The following is an 18,969-nucleotide window of genomic DNA, read 5'->3' as shown; positions in this document are numbered from 1 at the left end:
CCTGAGAGGCACTCTCCTAACCCTCATGATCTCTTGACCTGCAGGGGCTCTGCCATCCTTGGCCCACATTCAGGGATAGGAATCTTCATAGGCTGGGAGCTCAGTGTCCTGGGGCCTGCCTGACTGAACCCACCATGTGCCACCTCTGAGCTCCTCCTGGGTGCTAAGAGGATGTTGAGCACAGGCGCCTCTTCAGAGAACTGTGGATAGCTGGCCCTGTTCTAGTCCTAGGGCATCATCTCTCGTCTGTGACTTTGTCACCTCTTACCTCTAAGACTTTTGGGGTCTCTGGCTGTGTTTGGGGGCTCTGGATATTTATCCCTCTCTGTCTTCAATGCTGGGGTATTTTGGGGACTCCAGATTTGGAAGTTGAACCCTGTTTGGGCTGGGACAGTAGAAGCTCAGGTAGGAGTGGTGTGGGTGACCCGTCAGCACAAGGTGGGGTGTGGGAGCTGCCAGGACTAGAAGTGGGGGCGGGGGGAGGGGAAAGCATTCAGAAGAAACCAGTGTAAGGAGTATTGCTGATAATTTATTGTAACAGATGTGGTTCATGGACCTGAAGTGCCCTCCACCAAGGCTGTCCCCCTGCCCAGCTCCTACTGGCCCCTGCCCTCAGGGACTATGACACACGTGAACAATTAGACTTTAAAAGCTCAGAAGTGTTCTTCCAGGGAACCACCAGGATCACAAAGTCACAGCGCAACTTCTGTGGAGAGAACATGGGAGATAAGAAGGGGTGAGCCCAGCCCTAGCCCACTCGCTCCCAACAGCCAGCCCTCTGCCTGCCAGTGCCACTCTCTGGAAAGAGAGGGACAGTCACTGACCCAAAGAACATTGAGACAGATAGCTGGGCCTAGATCCTAGATCACAGCCTCATTCCTGCACCCCACCCTGGTCTGGACGCTGTCATCCAGAAGGCCAGACAGGTTCTACCAGACCAGTTACGGCTGAACTGAGGCTCTGCAGAGGACTAAGGCCAGGAATGCACAGCTATTACCTCCTGCTGTGCATCTACAGCCAGGGGACAGGTGGCAATGCGGTCTTCAGTCACTATGTTCTTCCTGCAGGATGTGCTCCCCATCAGCACAGTCAGGAAGTACTGGATGCCAGCCACCAGCTGAGGACAGAGGGTGGAAGCAGATCAGCTTTGCCCACAGACAACCCACCATCCTGCTCTCACTTCCTGACCTCCACATTGTCCCATGCCTGTGGGGCCCTCTGGCCTGGGCTTCAGATCTGGGTTGGAGATCCTCAGGAGAGATTCACACTGTGCTGGAGGCTATGATCCACCTGCACACAGCTTCCTGAAGCCTAGACAAACATGCCACTGGAGCTGCCCACTGTGCCCAACTGCCTCCCTTCCTCAATCTACCCCATCAGGGCAGGGACTAGAGAAGGCAACTGAGGTAGGCTGTGCAACACAGGAGTGGGTCAGGTGGCACCTGTGGCTCAGTAGGTAGAGCGCCAGCCCCATGTACCAAGGGTAGTGGGTTCGAACCCAGCCCCAGCCAAACTGCAACAAAAAATAGTCTGGTGGTGTGGCAGGCACCTGTAGCCCCAGCTACTCGGGAGGCTGAGGCAAGAAAATCACCTAAGCCCAGGAGTTGGAGATTGCTGTGAGCTGTGACACCACAGCACTCTACTGAGGACAATAAAGTGAGACTCTGTCTCTTAAAAACACACACACACAGGAGTGGGTCTTGTGTTCCTTTAAAATGTAGATATTTTGTCCATTATGGATTATTGGCATTAATTTTTTTTTTGTTGTTTTTTAAGTTTTTTTGTTTTTGTTTTTTGAGACAGGGTTTGACTCTATTGCCTGGGCTGGAGTGCAGAGGCGTCATCAAGTCTCATTGCAATCTCAAAACTCCCAGGCTCAAAGTGACCCTACTAACTCAGCTGGCCCAGTAGCTGGGATTACAAGCACACATCAACACACTCTTGACTAATTCTTCTATTTTTGGTGCAGATGGGGCCTCACTATGTTGTCCAGGCTGGTCTCAAACTCCTGGCCTTAACAGATCCTCTCTCTTGGGCTTCCTAAAGTACTGGCATTACAGGGAAAATGTTATCTTGACTGCTCCTGTGGCGCCCCCTTCACCTGGAGCCTGGGAGCGCCTCTGGACTTCCCGGCCCGCCCTGGTCTGCCCTGGCCAGTCCTCCTGCGCCACTCACCTGCCTCTGCGCCGTGATGATCTCCATGTCGCGGAAGTAGTAGACACTGTTGCTGTCCCTGTTGTAGTTGGCCACAGCCATCTGTGTTACCTTCTGCACCTCCGGGTCACTGGGCGACATGTCCATGCGTTCTCCAACCAGGCGCTCCCCCTGAGCCAGGAAGTTGCAGGGCAACTCCAGGAGGCAGAGCGTGACCAGGGACAGGCACAGCGCCAGCGAGAGCCTTGGACGAGCCATAGCCAACACTGCCCAGCGCTGGGCCTGCGCCCCTTTTACAGGCTCCCTACCGCTCCGCCCCACCTGTGGTGCACTCCCGGCCAGAACTGGGGCGGAGCCAGTGAGTGCTTCCCCAGCCCCGCCGCCCAGGCTCTCCTTCCTCCCAACCGCCCACCTCCTACCAGGCCACCCCACGTGAAGCTAAGGGGGCAGCACACAGGCCCGAGGACCCCTGTGTGCCACGAAACTTCCCTGCCCTCCAGGGAACGCCCAGGCTGGGTGTTGCTGCCCTGCCAGGTTTATCTGCCCACTACCTAAGAGAAAGCCCTTGTCCAGAGACAACAGGGTTTACAGCAGAAAAAGAGTTTATTCCATATAAGCCCTAAGTGGGAGATGAGAGAATTCTCTCAAATCCACCTTCCCGAGAATTAGGGGGACAGTATTTTTTTTTTTTTTTTTTGGAGACAGGAGCCTCAAGCTGTCCCCCTGGGTAGAGTTCTGTGGCATCACAGCTCACAGCTACCTCCAACTCCTGGACTCAAGCGAGTCTCCTGCCTCAGCCTCGCGAGTAGATGGGACTACAGGCACCCAGGACAACACCTGGCTATTTTTTGGTTGCAGCTGTCATTGTTGTTTGGCCGGCCCAGGCTGGATTCGAACCTGCCACCTTGGGTGTATGTGGCTGGCGCCTTAGCCACTTGAGCCATAGGCCCAAGCCAGGAGGATTTTGAAAGATACTTTGGTGGACAGAGGATTAGGCAACCAGGGTCTGTTAATGAGCTGGTTTCAAAGGGAATCAGCAATCCTGTGGTATGGGGCTGTGGGGTGGCTCAGCCCATTCCTGGGAACCAGTTCTTTGAGTTGGGGACCCAAGATCAGTTAGAGTCACTTCCTTGGTCTGAGTAGGTTACTGGAATGCAGGACCTGGAAGATATCTCAAGAATGACCCCTAGGTTCTAAACAGAGATGACATTATTCAGAAAGAAAAGTTAAAATCTTTCTGGCTACCACCTGTGTCCTCTAGAATAGCAATTATAGAGAAGCAAACAAGGTGACAGTGACTATTATCAAACAAGGGGACAGTGGCTGATTATTATGTTGGCCAAGCCTCCTCCTTCACAGAGTTTGATTATTGTAATTTTAGCTAGACCTGTTTCTTCCCAGAGCTTTAGTGGTCCTTACTCTAGTTCTTACCTGGCACTCCTTCATCAATTTGTAAGGGTGGTTACACAGGGCGTTAGAAGTCGGCACCAGTCCGCAGCAACAAGTGCCACTAGAGGGACAGTTCACAGGAGTGCTGGCTAGTTTGACCAACTGCACCTATTTTCAAGCTCTTACTATGGCCACCATTTCCTAGCCATGTTACCTTGGAGAAGTTGCTTAATAGCTCACTGCCTCAGTTTCTTCTGTAAAAAGGGTGGTGTGAGGATTCAGTGAACTGACACAGGTACTTAGAAGAAGCCCAGTGTTGTATAGACAACAGGTAAGTAGGAGACATTACTGAGCCAGCACAGTTCAACCCTTACAACCAGCATGAAGTGGCAGTTATTAATATTTCCACTTCACAGAGGAGGAAATGATACAATAGGGAGAGATTTGTCCAGGGACACTGGCTGGTAAATAGTGAGTGATGACACTGGCTTTTGAGCCCTGACAGTCCAAGTCAAGTCTGTGCTCTTAAACCAGACTGAACACAAGGGTAATTGGTTGAAAGGAGGAAGTGTCACACCAGGCCTGCCATTATACTAACTGGGTAACTTTGAACAAGCCCCTCCACCTTCCAGACCTTCCAGAGCCTCATCTGAAAAAAAGATGAAAATTCTTACCTCCTAAGGATTGTTCTGACATTGGTCGCTCAAGACTGTGTCACATGTAAGATAACAGTGGGTATGTGCTGGAGGTACCAGCAAAATAGGGGTCTCATGATTTCTTAAAAATAATCCAATAATAGGGCGGTGCCTGTGGTGCAAAGAAGTAGGGTGCCAGTCCCATTTGCCAGAAGTGGCGGGTTCAAACCCAGCCCCGGCCAAAAACTGCAAAAAAATAATAATAGTAATCTAATAATTAATATATAAACAACATCATTGAAGTAGTCAACATAGAAAAAGTTTGGATTTTGTTGGAATTCTTTATCATATATCAGAGTTCAGCATAGTTTATACTTTTAACTATGTGTTGCTGAGGGACAGGCACTTATTGTTTTGGGGACACTAAAACTTTGTCAGTGCTTAGCAGCCGTTATCAACCTGTGGGGTCGCAACCCCTTTGGACTGTATTAAAGGGTTGTGGCATTAGGAAGGTTGAGAATCACTGGCTTAGAGCTTCCAAGGGTCTTAACAGGGGTTTGGAATTGGAAGAGCTACTAGTTTTCAGTACCTGACAATCAGTTGGTGCTTAATAAGTGGTAGCAATGATTGTGATGAATACTATAAGTAGGCATCAAGCATATCATTAATACTCCTCCAATTCTGGGTCTCTCAGAATCCAAGACCATGAAAGGAAGTGATTTCTTGCACAGCGACTCAGACCAGAGCATGGTCACTGCCCAGTCCAACTGTCAGCCTGCTACCCTACGCCCCTCAACCCAGCTGTGAGAAACAAACCCTGCCACTGGGATTCCAAGGAAGGACTGGTTGCTTGTTTCTTACAGGCTCAGGTGTCTGCCTTAAAGGGACAGACTCCAGTCAATGGAAAATGCCCAGCAGGGGTCCTGAGCTGAGGGAGCCTGGGAAGGTTAGAGTAAGAGGCCCAGGACCCAGCAATAAGGTAAAAGAAACAAACTCAAGGGGCTCCCCCAGGTCTGCTCTCTGTCACTTGGAGCTCAGCCATGGCCATATGTATTTTGACAGCTCCCTAGAAAACTAGCCAAAGCCCCATCTCCAACTCACCAAGACCCAATAGTGCCCGGCTCACGGGCATTCACCCTACCTGTCATTGTTTTGTGCTTAGGCCAAAGAGTCTTTTGCACCATAACCTAACAATTTCCAAGGACTCTTCACCCACTAACTCCCACAAGCACCCTGGAGTACTAAGCATTATCTTCATTTTGCAGATGTTAACCAGAAAGGTCAGAACACTTGTCTAAAGTCACATAGCTAGAAGTGGTGTAGGAGAGAAGAGGGAGGGGGAAAGAGAAATTAACAATAACTAGGCTCTATACCAGTCTTTATGCCAGGGATTCAACAGAAGTTCTCTGACTCCCTTACCACCCCTATAAAAGCAGTGATTACATGCCTTTCTGAAAAGAGGAAATGGGGGGGGGTCAAATGAGAAGTGTCAATGATAGAGCCGGCAGTGTCATCCACATGCCAGCAATAGAGATACAAGGGCTGGTGTGTGGGTAGGGCAAAGGTGGGACGGGGTTGGTCCCTGGGAGTGGGATTTCCTGGGAGGATTTTCCCAGAGCCTGGACTAGACTCTACCCTGTCTGGACCACTCTTGCTTCCAGAAGGAGCATTGAGCCAAGCCTGAATTTGAGATTAGCCAGAGTTCTGTGGCCCAGACATCCCAGCCCAGGTTGCCCACAGCACCCCTCTCTTGCCCCTGACATGATGGGTCTTCATGACCAGGCTGGGCCCTTGACATTTCTGGAATCAGGTCCTCCAGGGCCTTTTTGCTTGCCCCAGAACCTTATTCTTATAATCTTCGGCTGGGAAAGAGGATATTCCCTCCTCTGGGATTCTGCTCCCCTTTCCCTGTCACACCACATCCTAGGAAGGAGCCCTTATGGTAAGAAAGTCTGTGATCCAACAGCAACTAAAGGTCCCCTCTGTAGAAGAGCTCTCTTAAGTGCCAGAGGCTTTGTGTGGATTAGCTGGTTGAAACTTCACAACCTGCACTGGCTGACAGAGGAAGAGACTGCAGCTCAGGGAGATGAAGCAACTTACTCCAAATCACACAGGGAACAAGGGCCCAGAACCAAGCCTAGCTAGCTCCTCAAGGCTGCCATTAGTCAAGGCTGGACAGTGGACAGCCTTGGTCGCTGAAGGGAAGAGGGCAACCCAAAAAGGGAATTACTGTCATGAGCACCTCCTGGGAGCCTTCCACACGATCTGGGCTGCCACTGGGCTTGGTAGGGAAGGTGTCTTGAGCTTGTGTCGGTCCAGGCCACCTTCCCCTACTTTCTGAAGGGCAGCAAGAGCCCTTCAAGACCCCAGAGTACATGGTTGGGTCCACCCCAGTCTCTCGGCTGGTTCTGGGCACTCATGGGTAGACTGGCTGAGGGGGTCACGCTCTGGCTAGGTGTGGCAAGTGGTGGGGCTTGGAGGCACTAGGTCAATATTTGCTGATCCAGGCCCACCCGTGCCTCAGGCTAATGGGTGGCCAGGTATATACTGTGGGCAATGTGGGCTGACACTTAGATAACCTGATTCCTACCCTTCACCACCCAGTTCTGCTTTCTGCTCCACCATTTCGGGCCTTAGTCCTTTTGTCCTGCCAGCTGAGTCAGGGATGGATCTTGACAGCCCACACTGTCACAAGGTACATTCTACATGTCCTTGTCACCTAGTGCCCCAGGACTGATCCAGGAACTCTTTGGGGGTGCCATATGGAGTCCACATTAGTTCCTGAACTGCCCCAATCTGTCACAAGCACTGCCTGAACCCAAGAAGAGGTAAGGAAGCGGTTTCCAGCCCCTTCAGAGACAAAGCCTGTGGGTAAGCCAGGGAAAGGCAAATTATGAGGAAACAAAGACAGCATGACTTCCAGAGTTCCACCAGGATCCCAGAGCCAGGGGAGGGAAAAGTGTGAGCAGGAGCCTGGGGCAGGGCTTCCTGGAAGAGGAGGGAGTCTTCATTATCTCACAAAGCATTAGCAACAGTGCGGCAACATCACAGCTGAGCACGCGTGGGGAGGAAAACATCAGAAACACAGTATAGTCTGCAACTCCCAGGAGAGCCCTACTTACCACCTGTTTGGACTTCAGACTAGCACCCTCCCAGAAGTGGCCTGTAGCACAAGCTGGACCCTGCTGTGGCCACCTGGTGTCCCTTCCAGGGTGGGCCACTCACATTTTTCAGACTCAGCCTTGCACTGAAGCCTTATCCCCATTAATATTTAGGTTCTGAATTGACACATAGTTGTTCCATCCCCATGAAACCGCCCTTACAAATTGATGAAGGGATGCAAAGCAAGAACAAGAACCCCCAAAATTCTGTGAAGGAACAGGCCTATCTAAAATACTGATAATAATCAAACTCTGTGAAGGAGCAAGCTTAGCTAAAATGATAATAATCAGCCACCGTCCCTTTATTTGCTTGCTAACAATCATGTCCCCTTGTTTCCTGCTCTAGGGGGCACAGGTGGTAGCCATAAAGATTTTTAACTTTTCTCCATAAATAACATCACCTGTTCAGAACCCAGGAGTAGTTCTTGAGATATTTTCCAAGTACTGCATTCCAGTGGACTGACTAACCCACCCACACCAAAGAACTGACTCTAACTGGTCTCAGACCCTCCACTCAAGGAAGTGGATTCCTGTGGATGGGCTGAACCACCAGACAGCTGCCCATACCACAGAACTGCTGATTCCCCCTGAAACCAGTCCATTAACAGACCCTGATTACCTAATCCTCTGCCCACCAAAATGTCTTTCAGAACCCTGTCCCCCTAATTCTCAGGAAGGTAGGTTTGAGGGAATTCTCCCATCTCCCATTTAGGGCTTAAATGGAGTAAACTCCTTCTCGGCTGTGAACGCTGCTGTCTCTGGACAACGGCTTCTCTTGGGCAGAGGGCAGATGAACCTGGCTGGGCAGCTACACCCAGGTCGTTGGTTTTCTGTTATTCCTTCTATTCTGAGATGTACCTAATATACAGAAAAGGGCACAGAACATTCGTGTTCAATTTCTCAAATAATTACAGGGTATGTGTTACCAACTCACAGTTCAAAAAAACGGAAACTCCACTCTGCCCCATCCCCTTCCACACTTCGTACCCTCCTCCCTCCCCTAAAGATAATCACTATTGACTTTTTTACTCTTTACCATTAACTTTTGCAATAAGCATCTCCTACCTTTTCTTTCTAGTTCTATCATCTACGTAGGGAATCCCTAAGCAAGAATTTGCATTTTCAATACATAAATGGATGCACACTACTTGGTTTTGCTTTATCTGCTCGGTATTGAGATTATTGTACATAGCTACTATTTGTTCATTTTCTCTGCCCTGCCATGTCTCAGGCATGAATGTGTAATTATTTGCCTACTCTTAACACTGATAGCTCTTACAGCTGTGACCAAACAGCTGTGAACATTCACGTAGGTCCTGGTGCAGGTGTTCAGCTTTGTCAAGACAGTCCTGAGAGTGGAACTGCTGGGTCACAGGGTGTGTCAGGATTACTAACCAACACCCAATTGTTTTTCCAAAGCATTCATCCTAGTGTCCCCTCCCACCAGCTGGATATCAGTTCCTGTTGCTGTTTTCTCACCAACACTTGCTGTTGTCTGACTTTAAAATTTTTACTGATCAGATAGGTGTTAATGTCATTTGCATTTCTGATTACTAACAAATTGGAACACCTTTCCACGTGCTTATTTACTATTACGATATCTTCTGTGTCTGCCTTTCAGATCTTTTATTCATTTTTCTATTGTCTGCGTTTTTCTTTTTTTGTAATTGAAATTTTACTGTTAAGCATCAATACAAACATTTCAATTTGTACACATTTCTTAACATACATACCCAACATCTAAAAAGCCATTTATTGTAATTCTTTCTTAAAGTTATTCCGTGACTTCCCAGCTTAAAATCCGAGGCAAATTTTCCCTCAGAAAATAGCAAGTACCAGTATCTTCAAATGTTGATAAGCTGTTACATAAATCCTAGCAATTCACAATTTATTACCATATGTACTACATACTCAAATTTTCAATAGTTCACAGCACATTAACAAAGTTATTAGGAAAACAGGACTACTATAACCAAAGATGTTAAAAAGTGTGGGCAATTCTAACAGGGAGAGTTTTCTTGAGGAAACAATTCTACTGAAACATAACATGGGAATATAAGTATTATAATTTAAGATGTTTGCAAAGTTAAATGTAAGATTGAGACTCCATATTGCCATTTAGTATGCTTCACATTACAAGATATAAAAACTAATCCCAAACTCCAGGCGCAGTGTCTCATGCCTATAATCCTAGCACTATGGGAGGCCAAGGCAGGTGGATTGTTTGAGCTTAATAGTTTAAGACCAGCCTGAGCAAGAGGGAGACTGTCTCTAAAACTAGCCAAGCATTGTAGTGAGCGCCTATAGTCCCAGCTACTAGGGAGGCTGAGGCAAATTGATTGAGCCCAAGAGTTTGAGGTTGCTGTGAGGTATGACACCATGGCACTCTACCAAGGGTGACAAAGTGAGACTCTGTCTCACAAAAAACTAATCCCCCATTTATGGAATGTTAAGCTGATACTCCAAATGGTCAAAACCTCCCATATTCAATGTCCCACGCTATTTTCTGGTTGTACAAAAAAATCAACAACCAGCAAATGATTTCACCTTTTTTAAAAAAAAAGCATTATCCCCAGCCCGGACCCGCCGAACAACAATGACGGCTGCAACCAAAAAATGGCCAGGCGTTGTGGCGGGCGCCTGTGGTCCCAGCTACTTGGGAGCAGAGGCAGGAGACTCGCTTGAGCCCAGGAGTTGGAGGTTGCTGTGAGCGCGATGCCAGGGCACTCTACCCAGGGGGATAGCTTGAGGCTCCGTCTCCAAAAAAAAAAAAAAAAAAAAAAGCATTTACACTTAAAAAATGGGATGATGTAGGATTGCCTCCTTAAAAACACTTCTAGAGCTACTAAAAAACTTGCGTTAAAAATATTCCCCTGGATTGTGCAAAGGAGACAGGGACCACTGATAGACATCGTGTATGATATTAAGCAAACTTGGCTTCCTTCCTATCAGCGGCTGGTCTCTCTTCAGTTTTAGTTTCTCCATTTTCTGCAGGTGAACCTTTAGTTTCTTGGTTAGCCATTTCACGACCTGCTTTCCCTTTGCTCCCCTTTCCCTTTTTGGTTGCACTTTTTTGTTTGAGGATTTATCCTTTGCTGCTGCCTTTTTTGGCTTCGTTTCCACTTTTGCAGATTTAGCTGAGAACTGCACCTATCTCCTCTTGGGCTCTTCCTTCCCCAAGCCTTGGCAAAGCTGGCCACAGGTGCCTGCAAGCAGGCTTGCTGGAGCCTAACTGAAGCTGGGCTGCCTGGCCTCTGCCACTCCTCTCACCACTGAGCTGCTGACACTTGTGGCTGAGGAAGGTGGGAGAATCAGAAGGAACCAGACTGGAAACACGCCTCCTGTCTGTCTGCTGTTTTCTAGACTGCAGTTCTGTATGTGCTCTGGATATATACAGTCCTGTTATCTTGTAAATTTTCTTTCTCATTCTGCATTTTCTAAGTTTTTTTTTTTTTTAAAGACAGGACCTCACAATTGCCCTGGCTGAAGTGCAGTGGCATCATCATAGCTCACCGCAACTTCAAACTCCTAGGCTTAAGTAATCCTGCCTTAGCCTTCTGAGTAGCTGGGACTACAGCCATGTCTGGCTAATTTGTACAGACAGGGTCTTACTATGTTGCTCAAGCTGGAAAGTTTCTAATACTAAAGAAGTTGAGTTAGGCGCAGTGGCTCACACCTGTAATCCCAACACTTGGGAGACTGATGCAGGTAGATTGCCTGAGCTTACAGGTTCAAGATCAGCCTGAGCCAGAGTCCATCTCTAAAAAATAGCTGGGTGTTGTGGCAGGCAACTGTAGTCCCAGCTACTTGGGAGTCTGAGGCAAGAAGATCAGTTGAACCCAAGAGTCTGAGGTTGCTGTGAGCTAAGACACCACCACACTCTATCAAAGGTGATCAAGTGAGACTGTCTCAAAAAATAAATAAATAAATAAATAAAGTTAGGCAGCGCCTGTGGCTCAAAGGAGTAGGGCGCCAGCCCCATATGCGGGAGGTGGTGAGTTCAAACCCAACCCCAGCCAAAAAATAATAATAATAATTAAGTTGAATTTATCAACTTCTTGATTTTCCTCTAACTCTGCAATCATGAAAACCTATTATCCCTATTTTTGTACTTGTATTTTAATGTCTCTCTCACCTCAACAGTAAACTTTATGAAGAAAACAGTTTTGTTTATACTGTAAAGCAGTAACTCTTCAACGATGCTCTGATGGAGAAATGCCAAGGAAGGAGGGGTGGTATACACCTAGTGTTCTAACTGGTCTCTACGATAACCTCATCTTCCAAGCAGGGAAACTTTGGCTCAAACAGGATGGATGACATGACCAAGGAAAACAGAGCTCCCAGGTACATGGGTTTCCAAGCTATAGTTTAAGCCAGTCTAGTTACTTCCCAGAAGCATGTCTGTAGGCAAATTACTTAAGTCTCCCTGAGTACAAAGTTTCCTCAAAGAGAAAATGATTACCATGGAAAAAAAAAATGTTTGCAAAGATCTCAGCTTCAAGCCTGGTCCCTACCACCAGTCCAAGAGAGAACAGGACCAAAATGAGTGGAATAAAGGGTTAACTCCCTCATACCCTCCCAGCTATGAGGCCCATGCTCTTACCCCACACTAAGAGGGAAGGGTAGACAAGCGCCCTGCCCACCCCTCCCAGAGGGAGCACATGATGTGATAATTGGCAGATGAAATCTTATCCACATCCGGTCCACCTCTTCCCGGTACCTCTGACTCCCACTGACTTTTCCACCAGGTGCTGCCTAGCCCAGCTGTTGACTTGATTGACTTCTGGAACACCACAGTCTATCTGGCTCCCAGAGAGGGATCAACCCACACTCTCCCATATTACTCAGGGATTGAGACACCCCAAGGAACCTGCCTGAGGCCCACATGGTGAGGGTGGCTGCCCTCTAGGAGTGGGAAGGGAAACTGCCAGTTTCGGTCTGCACTGATAAAGGGGTGAGGAAGACCTGGTCAATCCCTGAAGGGATGAGGAAGACCTGGTCAGTCCCTGGGGAAGAGGTAACTCCCAGCACACTGGCTTTTCAATGCACAAAGCCCAATTATGAAGGCCACTGACTTTATTGATCTAAAAACTTTACACGGACAGTGTCTGTTCTGCCCCAAATGGAGCCAAATGGCATCAAACAGACAGGCGTTTTAAAGGTGAGGGGAAGGGAAGGGACCAAGAATCCACTCAGGAAAGCTGATAACTGCTAACATGGAACTGGGAGGGGAAGGAAAAGGGAGATGCATGCAAGTGCAAAAGAATTCCAAAAAAGTTGAAATGGTGAGGGGAGAAAACTCCCAAAAGACCTTGGAGTACATCGGAGGTGACTACAATAATAGCAATCTTTTCCTTTGTAGAGGACGAGGAAGGAGTCCCCACTCAGCTGCAAATTCTGGAGACTGAATGCTGGGGTTGGGGATTGAGGGATCCCCAGAGAGCATCACAAGAAGGCGTCACACCACTCTCGGAGGCATCCAAAGCAATCTCGGGACTGCTTAGCATTGGCGCCACATGTGTCCTTCAGCCATTCCCGGAAAAGGTCTTCATCTTTCTTTAGCACCAGGAACTGGCCAAGGACCACATATGCCTGTGAAACAAAGTAAAGGGTATACCAAGTACTCAGTAGGGGCTAACAGTAAGAAAGCCACTTTGTGGCATTCAAAGCACGTAAGTCTTAGACCGGGCAGGTTTTGCCCCCGGACCTCTTGTCTACTACATGGTCAGTCTTTAGCAGTCTCTTAAGATTATACACCACTATCCACCCCACAACAGATACACTCACTTTTCCTCACTCCCAACCTACCCGGAAATTTTTCTATCAACAAAACCAAGCTGCATTGACTTATCTGCCAGGAAATACCACTTCTACTCCCAGCCCTCCTCAGTTCATGGGCCCACCACACACCTTGTCAAAGCCCCTTTCCTCCAGCTTCTTGCCCAGGACTTCACCAATCCCAGCTAAGCTCCCCACTGGCTTTTCCCCCATGGGCTCTGCCACGAAGTCTCGGTGCTTTTGGGAGGTTGTCATCTTGATCAGGTTTAATCTGGGAATGCCAACAAAAGGCAGGTTAAAGCTTTAGATCAATAACTCACAAGTGCCCCTTAGCAAACTCATATTAAAAAGTAACTAGGCCAGCTTTATAATGGCTTACTCCGTTCCTCTCACTTTAGAGGAGAAAACTGAGTTCCAAAGAGAAACTTTTCTCACTATTCAGGGAAAAAAAAAAATTTCTTCTCCTTCCTATTGCCCTCGAAGACATACTGTTCTGCTCTAACAGGTGGCGCACTCCAGGCAGTGGAAAGGTTTCAATACTCAGTGCCCGCTCTGAAGCTGTCACTGTGACCTTGGCTGAGCAAACGCAACGATCCTGCTCGCAACAACCACCTGGTATGAAAAGCAAATGAAAAATCTCTGCCCCATTTGCCCTCCACAAGCCATTCACAGAGCGAAGGAGCAGTCCGAAAGGGCCGCACAGAGGACCCCGCAGGCTGGCTAGGTTCGCGCCATGCTTGGTCCCGCTGGCCCCGCCCCCTCCGCACCGCCCCGCTCCCACGCGCTGCGCCCCGCCTTCTCCCAGCAGAGCGGCCGGGCCCTCTCCTAGCCTCTTCTGGCCCGCCACAGCGCTTGCGACTCCTCTTCTCCCCTCCTTCCCGCGCCTTCCCTGGACTCCAGTCACCGCCCTGCTCCGCGGCTCGCGCTCACCAGCACCTCCTGTTCCCGTAACGGTTCCTCGCGCCACCCGGCCGCTCTCGTCGATACCTCAAACTAGAACTTTCTCCAATTTCCGCTTCCGGGTCGTCTCAATAGCCGCCTTAAAAAAAAAAAAAACCAGTTGGGCGCCTCTAGACACTAGAGGGCCATAGAGTTCGTGCGCCCCAGACGTCACCAGCGTCTATAGCGGGAAGCCCAGCTGCTTTCTACGGTCTCGCTACTCGAGCAGTTCTTCCAGTTGGAAGAGAGAGGCCTCCAGGGAGAATACTACTTTAATCGGCTCCCCGGAACTCAAGGACTTAGGTTTGACCAACCTGGCGGTGGGAAGAGTTAAAGAGACGGACAAGGGAGGGCAAGGGTGGCGGGGAGGCTTCCGAGAGAGCGCCGGAAGGGTCAGACCCGGACTCGCGTTGCCCTCCTTACTGTCGGTTTGGCGGGACCTCTGAACACTGGAGTCCCGAGTTCAAAGTGACGCTACTGTCGCTGCGGCTGGCAAGTTCTTTTTCTGTGCTTTTATTGGCTCAACTTTGAAGTTAGTCGTGGACGAGCCGTTTTCAGCCTGGAAAACGGGGTGGCTTGGGCATCGCCCTTGGGAGCCGAGGGCCAGAGAGTAAGTGTGGATCTTTTTCTGAAGGTCTTTCCTCCGGCTTGTGGGGAGGAGGTCAGGGAACAACAACTTGAGATGGCACGTCGGAGTTTTCTTTGGAAAAGAAGGCTATCGTATTTTAAGTATTCAAGTCAGAAATCTGGCAAATGCCGCAGACCAAACCAGCTCACCTGACCTTTGGTTAACTCAGTCCTGGCTTGGACCATCGCAGTAGTCATCTAATTAGTCTGTGGTTGTAATGTATTTCTAGATATAGCATCTGTGTTGTGTGGCTGTGGTAGACTTTGATTGTATGTGCATGTTAAGGAAAATACAGTTTAACTCCTTCTGGAGAGGTTGCCAGAGTGACTTCTTGGGAACATGTGTGTAGTTTTGTGATCACACCAGGTAATAAGAGTTATTTTAATATGACATTCACTGTAGTGTTTGCGCTATTTTGGTTTTTTATTTTTTTATTTATTTATTTATTTTATTTTTGAGAAAGAGCCTCAAGCTGTCGCCCTGGGTAGAGTTCTGTGGCATCACAGCGCACAGCAACCTCCAACTCCTGGGCTCAAGCGATTCTCCTGCCTCCGCCTCCCAAGTAGCTGAAACTACAGGCGCCCACCACAACGCCTGGCTATATATATATATGTATATATATATATTTTTTTTTTTTTTTGGTTGCAGCCATCGTTGTTTTGGCGGGCCCCGGACTGGATTCGAACCCGCCAGGTCAGTTGTATGTGGCTGGCACCTTAGCCGTTTGAGCCACAGGCACCGAGCCTATCTTGGTTTTTTAAACTGAATTAGCTATCTTTCTGTGGCTTACAGAAGTTGAACAGTTAGCGATAACCAAGGTAGGATTTGAATCCAGTCAATTAGACTTCACAGCCCATATTCCTAACCAGGACACAGTGTCCTTTCCCAGTAAAAGGTCTCTCCTAATCTTCAAAATCATCCTGGGTTCTGAGCTTGCCATCTAAGGATTTCAGGAGAAGGATGAGTTAAGTCTTCCTAACGTTCAAACAGGGGTTTGCATTTCTAACAGTCCTTCCTCCTCTCTGTGTCACTATCCACTCTGGGACAGGACCAAACATGTCTCAGGCCACCAAGAGGAAGCATGTGGTGAAGGAGTTGCTAGGGGAGCACATGGTGCCCTCTGACCACCAACAGATCGTAAGGGTGAGTGGCATTGGGGAGGAGCTGCTCTGCCCTCCATCCTTCCATTCCTTAGGGTCCCTGGGGTGGGGGTAAGGTGCAGTGCATCTCAGAAGGTATTTGGTCTGACTAATGAGACTAATCCTTGGTCTCTCCTGAACCAGGTACTCAGGACCCCAGGGAACAATCTGCATGAGGTGGAAACAGCCCAGGGGCAGCGCTTCCTAGTGAGCATGCCTTCCAAGTACCGCAAGAACATCTGGATTAAGAGAGGTGAGAGAGAGAGAGCCCTGTAGGTGATAGAACCATTTCCTGTGGCCTTAGCTTTCCCCATCACAGGCAGAACTGACTTTGCCTATTCTTTTTTAACTTGTAGGGGACTTTCTCATTGTTGATCCTATTGAAGAGGGAGAAAAGGTGAAGGCTGAGATCTCCTTTGTGCTCTGCAAAGACCACGTGCGCTCTCTGCAGAAGGAGGGACTCTGGTAAGGTGGTCCCTTTATCATTGGCTCTCTAGCTTCTGAGGGGTTTGAATTTCTAGCTGGGGATTTGGGGGAGATAAGAGAATGTCATTCTAAGTATGAATAACTGGAAATAGCTTCTTTTGCTGAGAGATTCTCTGTTCTTCCTGACCCTGGCTTTTTTCTTGGCACAGGCCTGAGGCCTTCTCTGAAGTGGCTAAGAAACACAACAACAGGAACAGGTGAGAAACAAGACTTATGTTAGGGAAGGTAAAAAATTGGGGTTCATACCTTCATACCCTGAGGGAAAGATAGTCTTCCTTTTTTCCTACCTAGGCTTATTTGTTGAGAGCTTCTGAATGTGTATTAATGGTATAATTAGGCTATCATTTAAAGGTTAGATGCTCTGTGCTAAAATCCTACCTTTGCTACTTTAAGCTGAGTGACTTTAAGCAAGTTATTTAATCTAAGAGTCTGTTTCCTCATCTATAAAACGAGAGATTTGTGAGGATTAAAGCTAAAGCTTGTAAGATTATTTAGTACAAGGGCAGCACCTGTGGTTCAAAGGGTAGGGTGCTGGCCCCATATGCCGGAGGTGGTGGGTTCAAACCTAGCCCTGGCCAAAAACTGCACAAAAAAAAAAAAAAAAAGATTATTTAGTACAGTACCTGGTATGTCATGTGGGTCCATTATGTGTTAATTGGTGGTGATAAAATTATTACCATACCTATGTAAAACCAATGGCTATAGCAAACTTTTGGGGTGGAGGCAGTCTTTACCCTATTTTCTTTGGCCAAGTATTGCCCACTGTTTGCTCTGACTCTGTCCCTCATGTTAGTCTTTAAGGATGTATTGCATTTTGGCAGGACTACAGGACCCTGACTGCATGGTCAAATGGTCCTTTTTTTGGAACTGTTTTAATTACAGATCTGATTTTCCTAGAAGGTATTGGGCTAATTCTTCTTTTTCCCCATGTAGACAGACTCAGCCAGAACTCCCAGCTGAGCCACAGTCATCAGAAGAGTCCAGCTCTGAAGATGATTCAGACCTCTTTGTTAACACCAACCGCAGACAGTATCATGAGAGTGAAGAGGAGAGCGAAGAGGAGGAGGCACCCTGAGACATGTGACCCATTCTGCACTTGCTCAGGGACTATTCCTTCCCTGGCTTTTCTAGGCTTGGACATTCCCAGGGTGCTCTGCAGACCTTTGCCCCTGGATGGGGACAAGGCAGGGCCTCTCTCTGAACTGACCTTTTGACAGGAGAATTAAACCCCTGGTGGGTGGTGACTTGTGCTGGTGTCTGAGTGACTCTCTTGGGGGAGGGAGACTTGTGGTAAAGTAAAAAACTGCTCCATAGTAGAGGTTTTATAGGCCAGAGGGCTGAATGGGAAGAAACAAGGAATTACTGGAAATCTTCGCTGGGTGCTGTGTTTTTTCTATCTCTATCTCTCTATATATGTATCTATTTATTTTTCTCTCTCTTTCTGCCAGGCCCTGTTACTGTGTCTTCATGTCTTCATGCATGTGTTTAGCTATCGAGAGTATCCTGCTTCAGTTCCTGTTTGCAGTTAATACTGATGCAAGCGTCTAGGATTACAGCCTTAGGACCTGATTCCTACCTGCCTTTGGGAAACACTGGGGTTAAATCCTGTAGTGTCTCCTGAGCTTTTTTTCCTTACTGTTCTAATTATCTGAGTTTACAGGAGTGCTCACCTTCTTGTGCCCTATACATCCCCTGGTTGCACCTCATCTCTCTTCCACCCTTAACTATCTGTCACCACCAGAATGTGTGCTACAGGGTAAGCAGACCTCTCTGTATCCTTAACCATGTTTTGAATGGTTCTTCCATTTCCTAATTTCATTTGAAACTTGGTTATTCCCTGAGGATATCACTTACCTTAGAACCTTTGATATGGAGGCTGCTCTTTCATTTTCACCCTTTGTGGCTACTAACACCATCACTTCCCACCAGAACCTCTTACAGACTACGTCTCATCCCACATGTTTGCCTCTGGCTATGCACTCATCCTTTTAGTTGCTGGCATTGACCTTTGAGTCACTGCTCATTCATACAAGAGTTTACCTCCTGGCTCAGAATCTTCCACCCCCTGCTGCGTCAGTTTCTGCATCTCATGGATGACACTATTCAGCATTATGGCTCCTTGGCTCCTTAGTATCCCCCAAACCTCTGACCTTGTCTTCTATTCCACCCTGCTGCCTCCATCCCTAGTCACTCTCAGGAAGCCTCACCAGTAGAACTTTCTGAACTAAAGTAGATGTACACCACCTCCTGGCTTTCTTGCTTACTGAGCTATACCTTCTCCAAAAAATGTTTATCCTCATTCTCATCATTGATCTCTTGTCTCCACATCCCTCCATGTATAGCACTAACTCCATAGTCTGTACCTTCTATTTCCCTGTCTCAATTTATTCATCTAGTAAAAACCCTAACCCTCAGTGAACTCAGTCATTCACCTCTGCCCAAACCCGTCATTATTAGGAGAGATAGTAATGAACCTTAATGAACAGTTGTACCTGAAGTTCATAATCACAAACATCAAGTGGATACTCAGCACTGCTTAGTAGATCTACACTGGGAGATCTTGTTTCAAAACTTCTGTCTCTGGCTCGGCGCCTGTGGCTCAAGTAGCTAAGGCACCGGCCACATACACCTAAGGTGGCGGGTTCGAATCTCCAACCCAG

General features: G+C 48.0%; 3 protein-coding genes across 4 annotated transcripts; 1 reads left to right on the top strand and 2 right to left on the bottom strand.

Annotated features, from left to right (window-relative positions):
* Positions 1-516: 516 nt before the first annotated feature.
* CST6 (cystatin E/M) lies at positions 517-2,479 on the bottom strand. Its single transcript, XM_003798775.3, has 3 exons — positions 2,176-2,479; positions 998-1,117; positions 517-706 (listed from the first exon to the last, which is right to left on the bottom strand). Exons 1-3 carry the CDS (start codon positions 2,410-2,412, stop codon positions 620-622), a joined length of 444 nt encoding a protein of 147 aa, XP_003798823.1. The 5' UTR covers positions 2,413-2,479; the 3' UTR covers positions 517-619.
* Positions 2,480-12,376: 9,897 nt separating this feature from the next.
* On the bottom strand, positions 12,377-14,137 carry BANF1 (barrier to autointegration factor 1). The gene is made up of 3 exons (XM_003798688.3): positions 14,048-14,137; positions 13,250-13,388; positions 12,377-12,931 (listed from the first exon to the last, which is right to left on the bottom strand). The coding sequence occupies exons 2-3, from the start codon at positions 13,370-13,372 to the stop codon at positions 12,785-12,787; spliced, it is 270 nt and encodes an 89-aa protein (XP_003798736.1). The 5' UTR covers positions 13,373-13,388; positions 14,048-14,137; the 3' UTR covers positions 12,377-12,784.
* An 88-nt stretch (positions 14,138-14,225) lies between these two features.
* On the top strand, positions 14,226-17,557 carry EIF1AD (eukaryotic translation initiation factor 1A domain containing). 2 transcript variants are annotated; one of them, XM_023518511.1, is made up of 6 exons: positions 14,226-14,359; positions 15,733-15,827; positions 15,968-16,076; positions 16,180-16,288; positions 16,459-16,506; positions 17,243-17,557. In XM_023518511.1, exons 2-6 carry the CDS (start codon positions 15,741-15,743, stop codon positions 17,382-17,384), a joined length of 495 nt encoding a protein of 164 aa, XP_023374279.1. In that variant the 5' UTR covers positions 14,226-14,359; positions 15,733-15,740; the 3' UTR covers positions 17,385-17,557. The 2 variants fall into 2 exon arrangements, with proteins under 2 accessions (XP_023374279.1, XP_012666113.1); XM_012810659.2 differs by lacking the exon at positions 14,226-14,359 and adding an exon at positions 14,401-14,666.
* Positions 17,558-18,969: the final 1,412 nt, after the last annotated feature.

This window comes from Otolemur garnettii, unplaced genomic scaffold (genome assembly GCF_000181295.1).
Source record: "Otolemur garnettii isolate 467f Iridium unplaced genomic scaffold, OtoGar3 scaffold00140, whole genome shotgun sequence".
NCBI lineage: Eukaryota > Metazoa > Chordata > Mammalia > Primates > Galagidae > Otolemur > Otolemur garnettii.
The sequence above is the reverse complement of the archived record's forward strand: the minus strand, read 5'-3'. Positions and strand labels throughout refer to the sequence as shown.

Coding starts and splice junctions, on each gene's coding strand:
- CST6 (XM_003798775.3), bottom strand. CDS start 2,412: ATGGCTCGTCCAAGGCTCTCGCTGGCGCTGTGCCTGTCCCTGGTCACG. Junction 1,118..2,175: donor TCATCACGGCGCAGAGGCAG/GTGAGTGGCGCA, acceptor CTCTGTCCTCAG/CTGGTGGCTGGCATCCAGTA. Junction 707..997: donor CTGTAGATGCACAGCAGGAG/GTAATAGCTGTG, acceptor TTCTCTCCACAG/AAGTTGCGCTGTGACTTTGT.
- EIF1AD (XM_023518511.1), top strand. CDS start 15,741: ATGTCTCAGGCCACCAAGAGGAAGCATGTGGTGAAGGAGTTGCTAGGG. Junction 15,828..15,967: donor ACCACCAACAGATCGTAAGG/GTGAGTGGCATT, acceptor CTCCTGAACCAG/GTACTCAGGACCCCAGGGAA. Junction 16,077..16,179: donor GAACATCTGGATTAAGAGAG/GTGAGAGAGAGA, acceptor TTTAACTTGTAG/GGGACTTTCTCATTGTTGAT.
- BANF1 (XM_003798688.3), bottom strand. CDS start 13,372: ATGACAACCTCCCAAAAGCACCGAGACTTCGTGGCAGAGCCCATGGGG. Junction 12,932..13,249: donor AGGAAAGGGGCTTTGACAAG/GTGTGTGGTGGG, acceptor TTTGTTTCACAG/GCATATGTGGTCCTTGGCCA.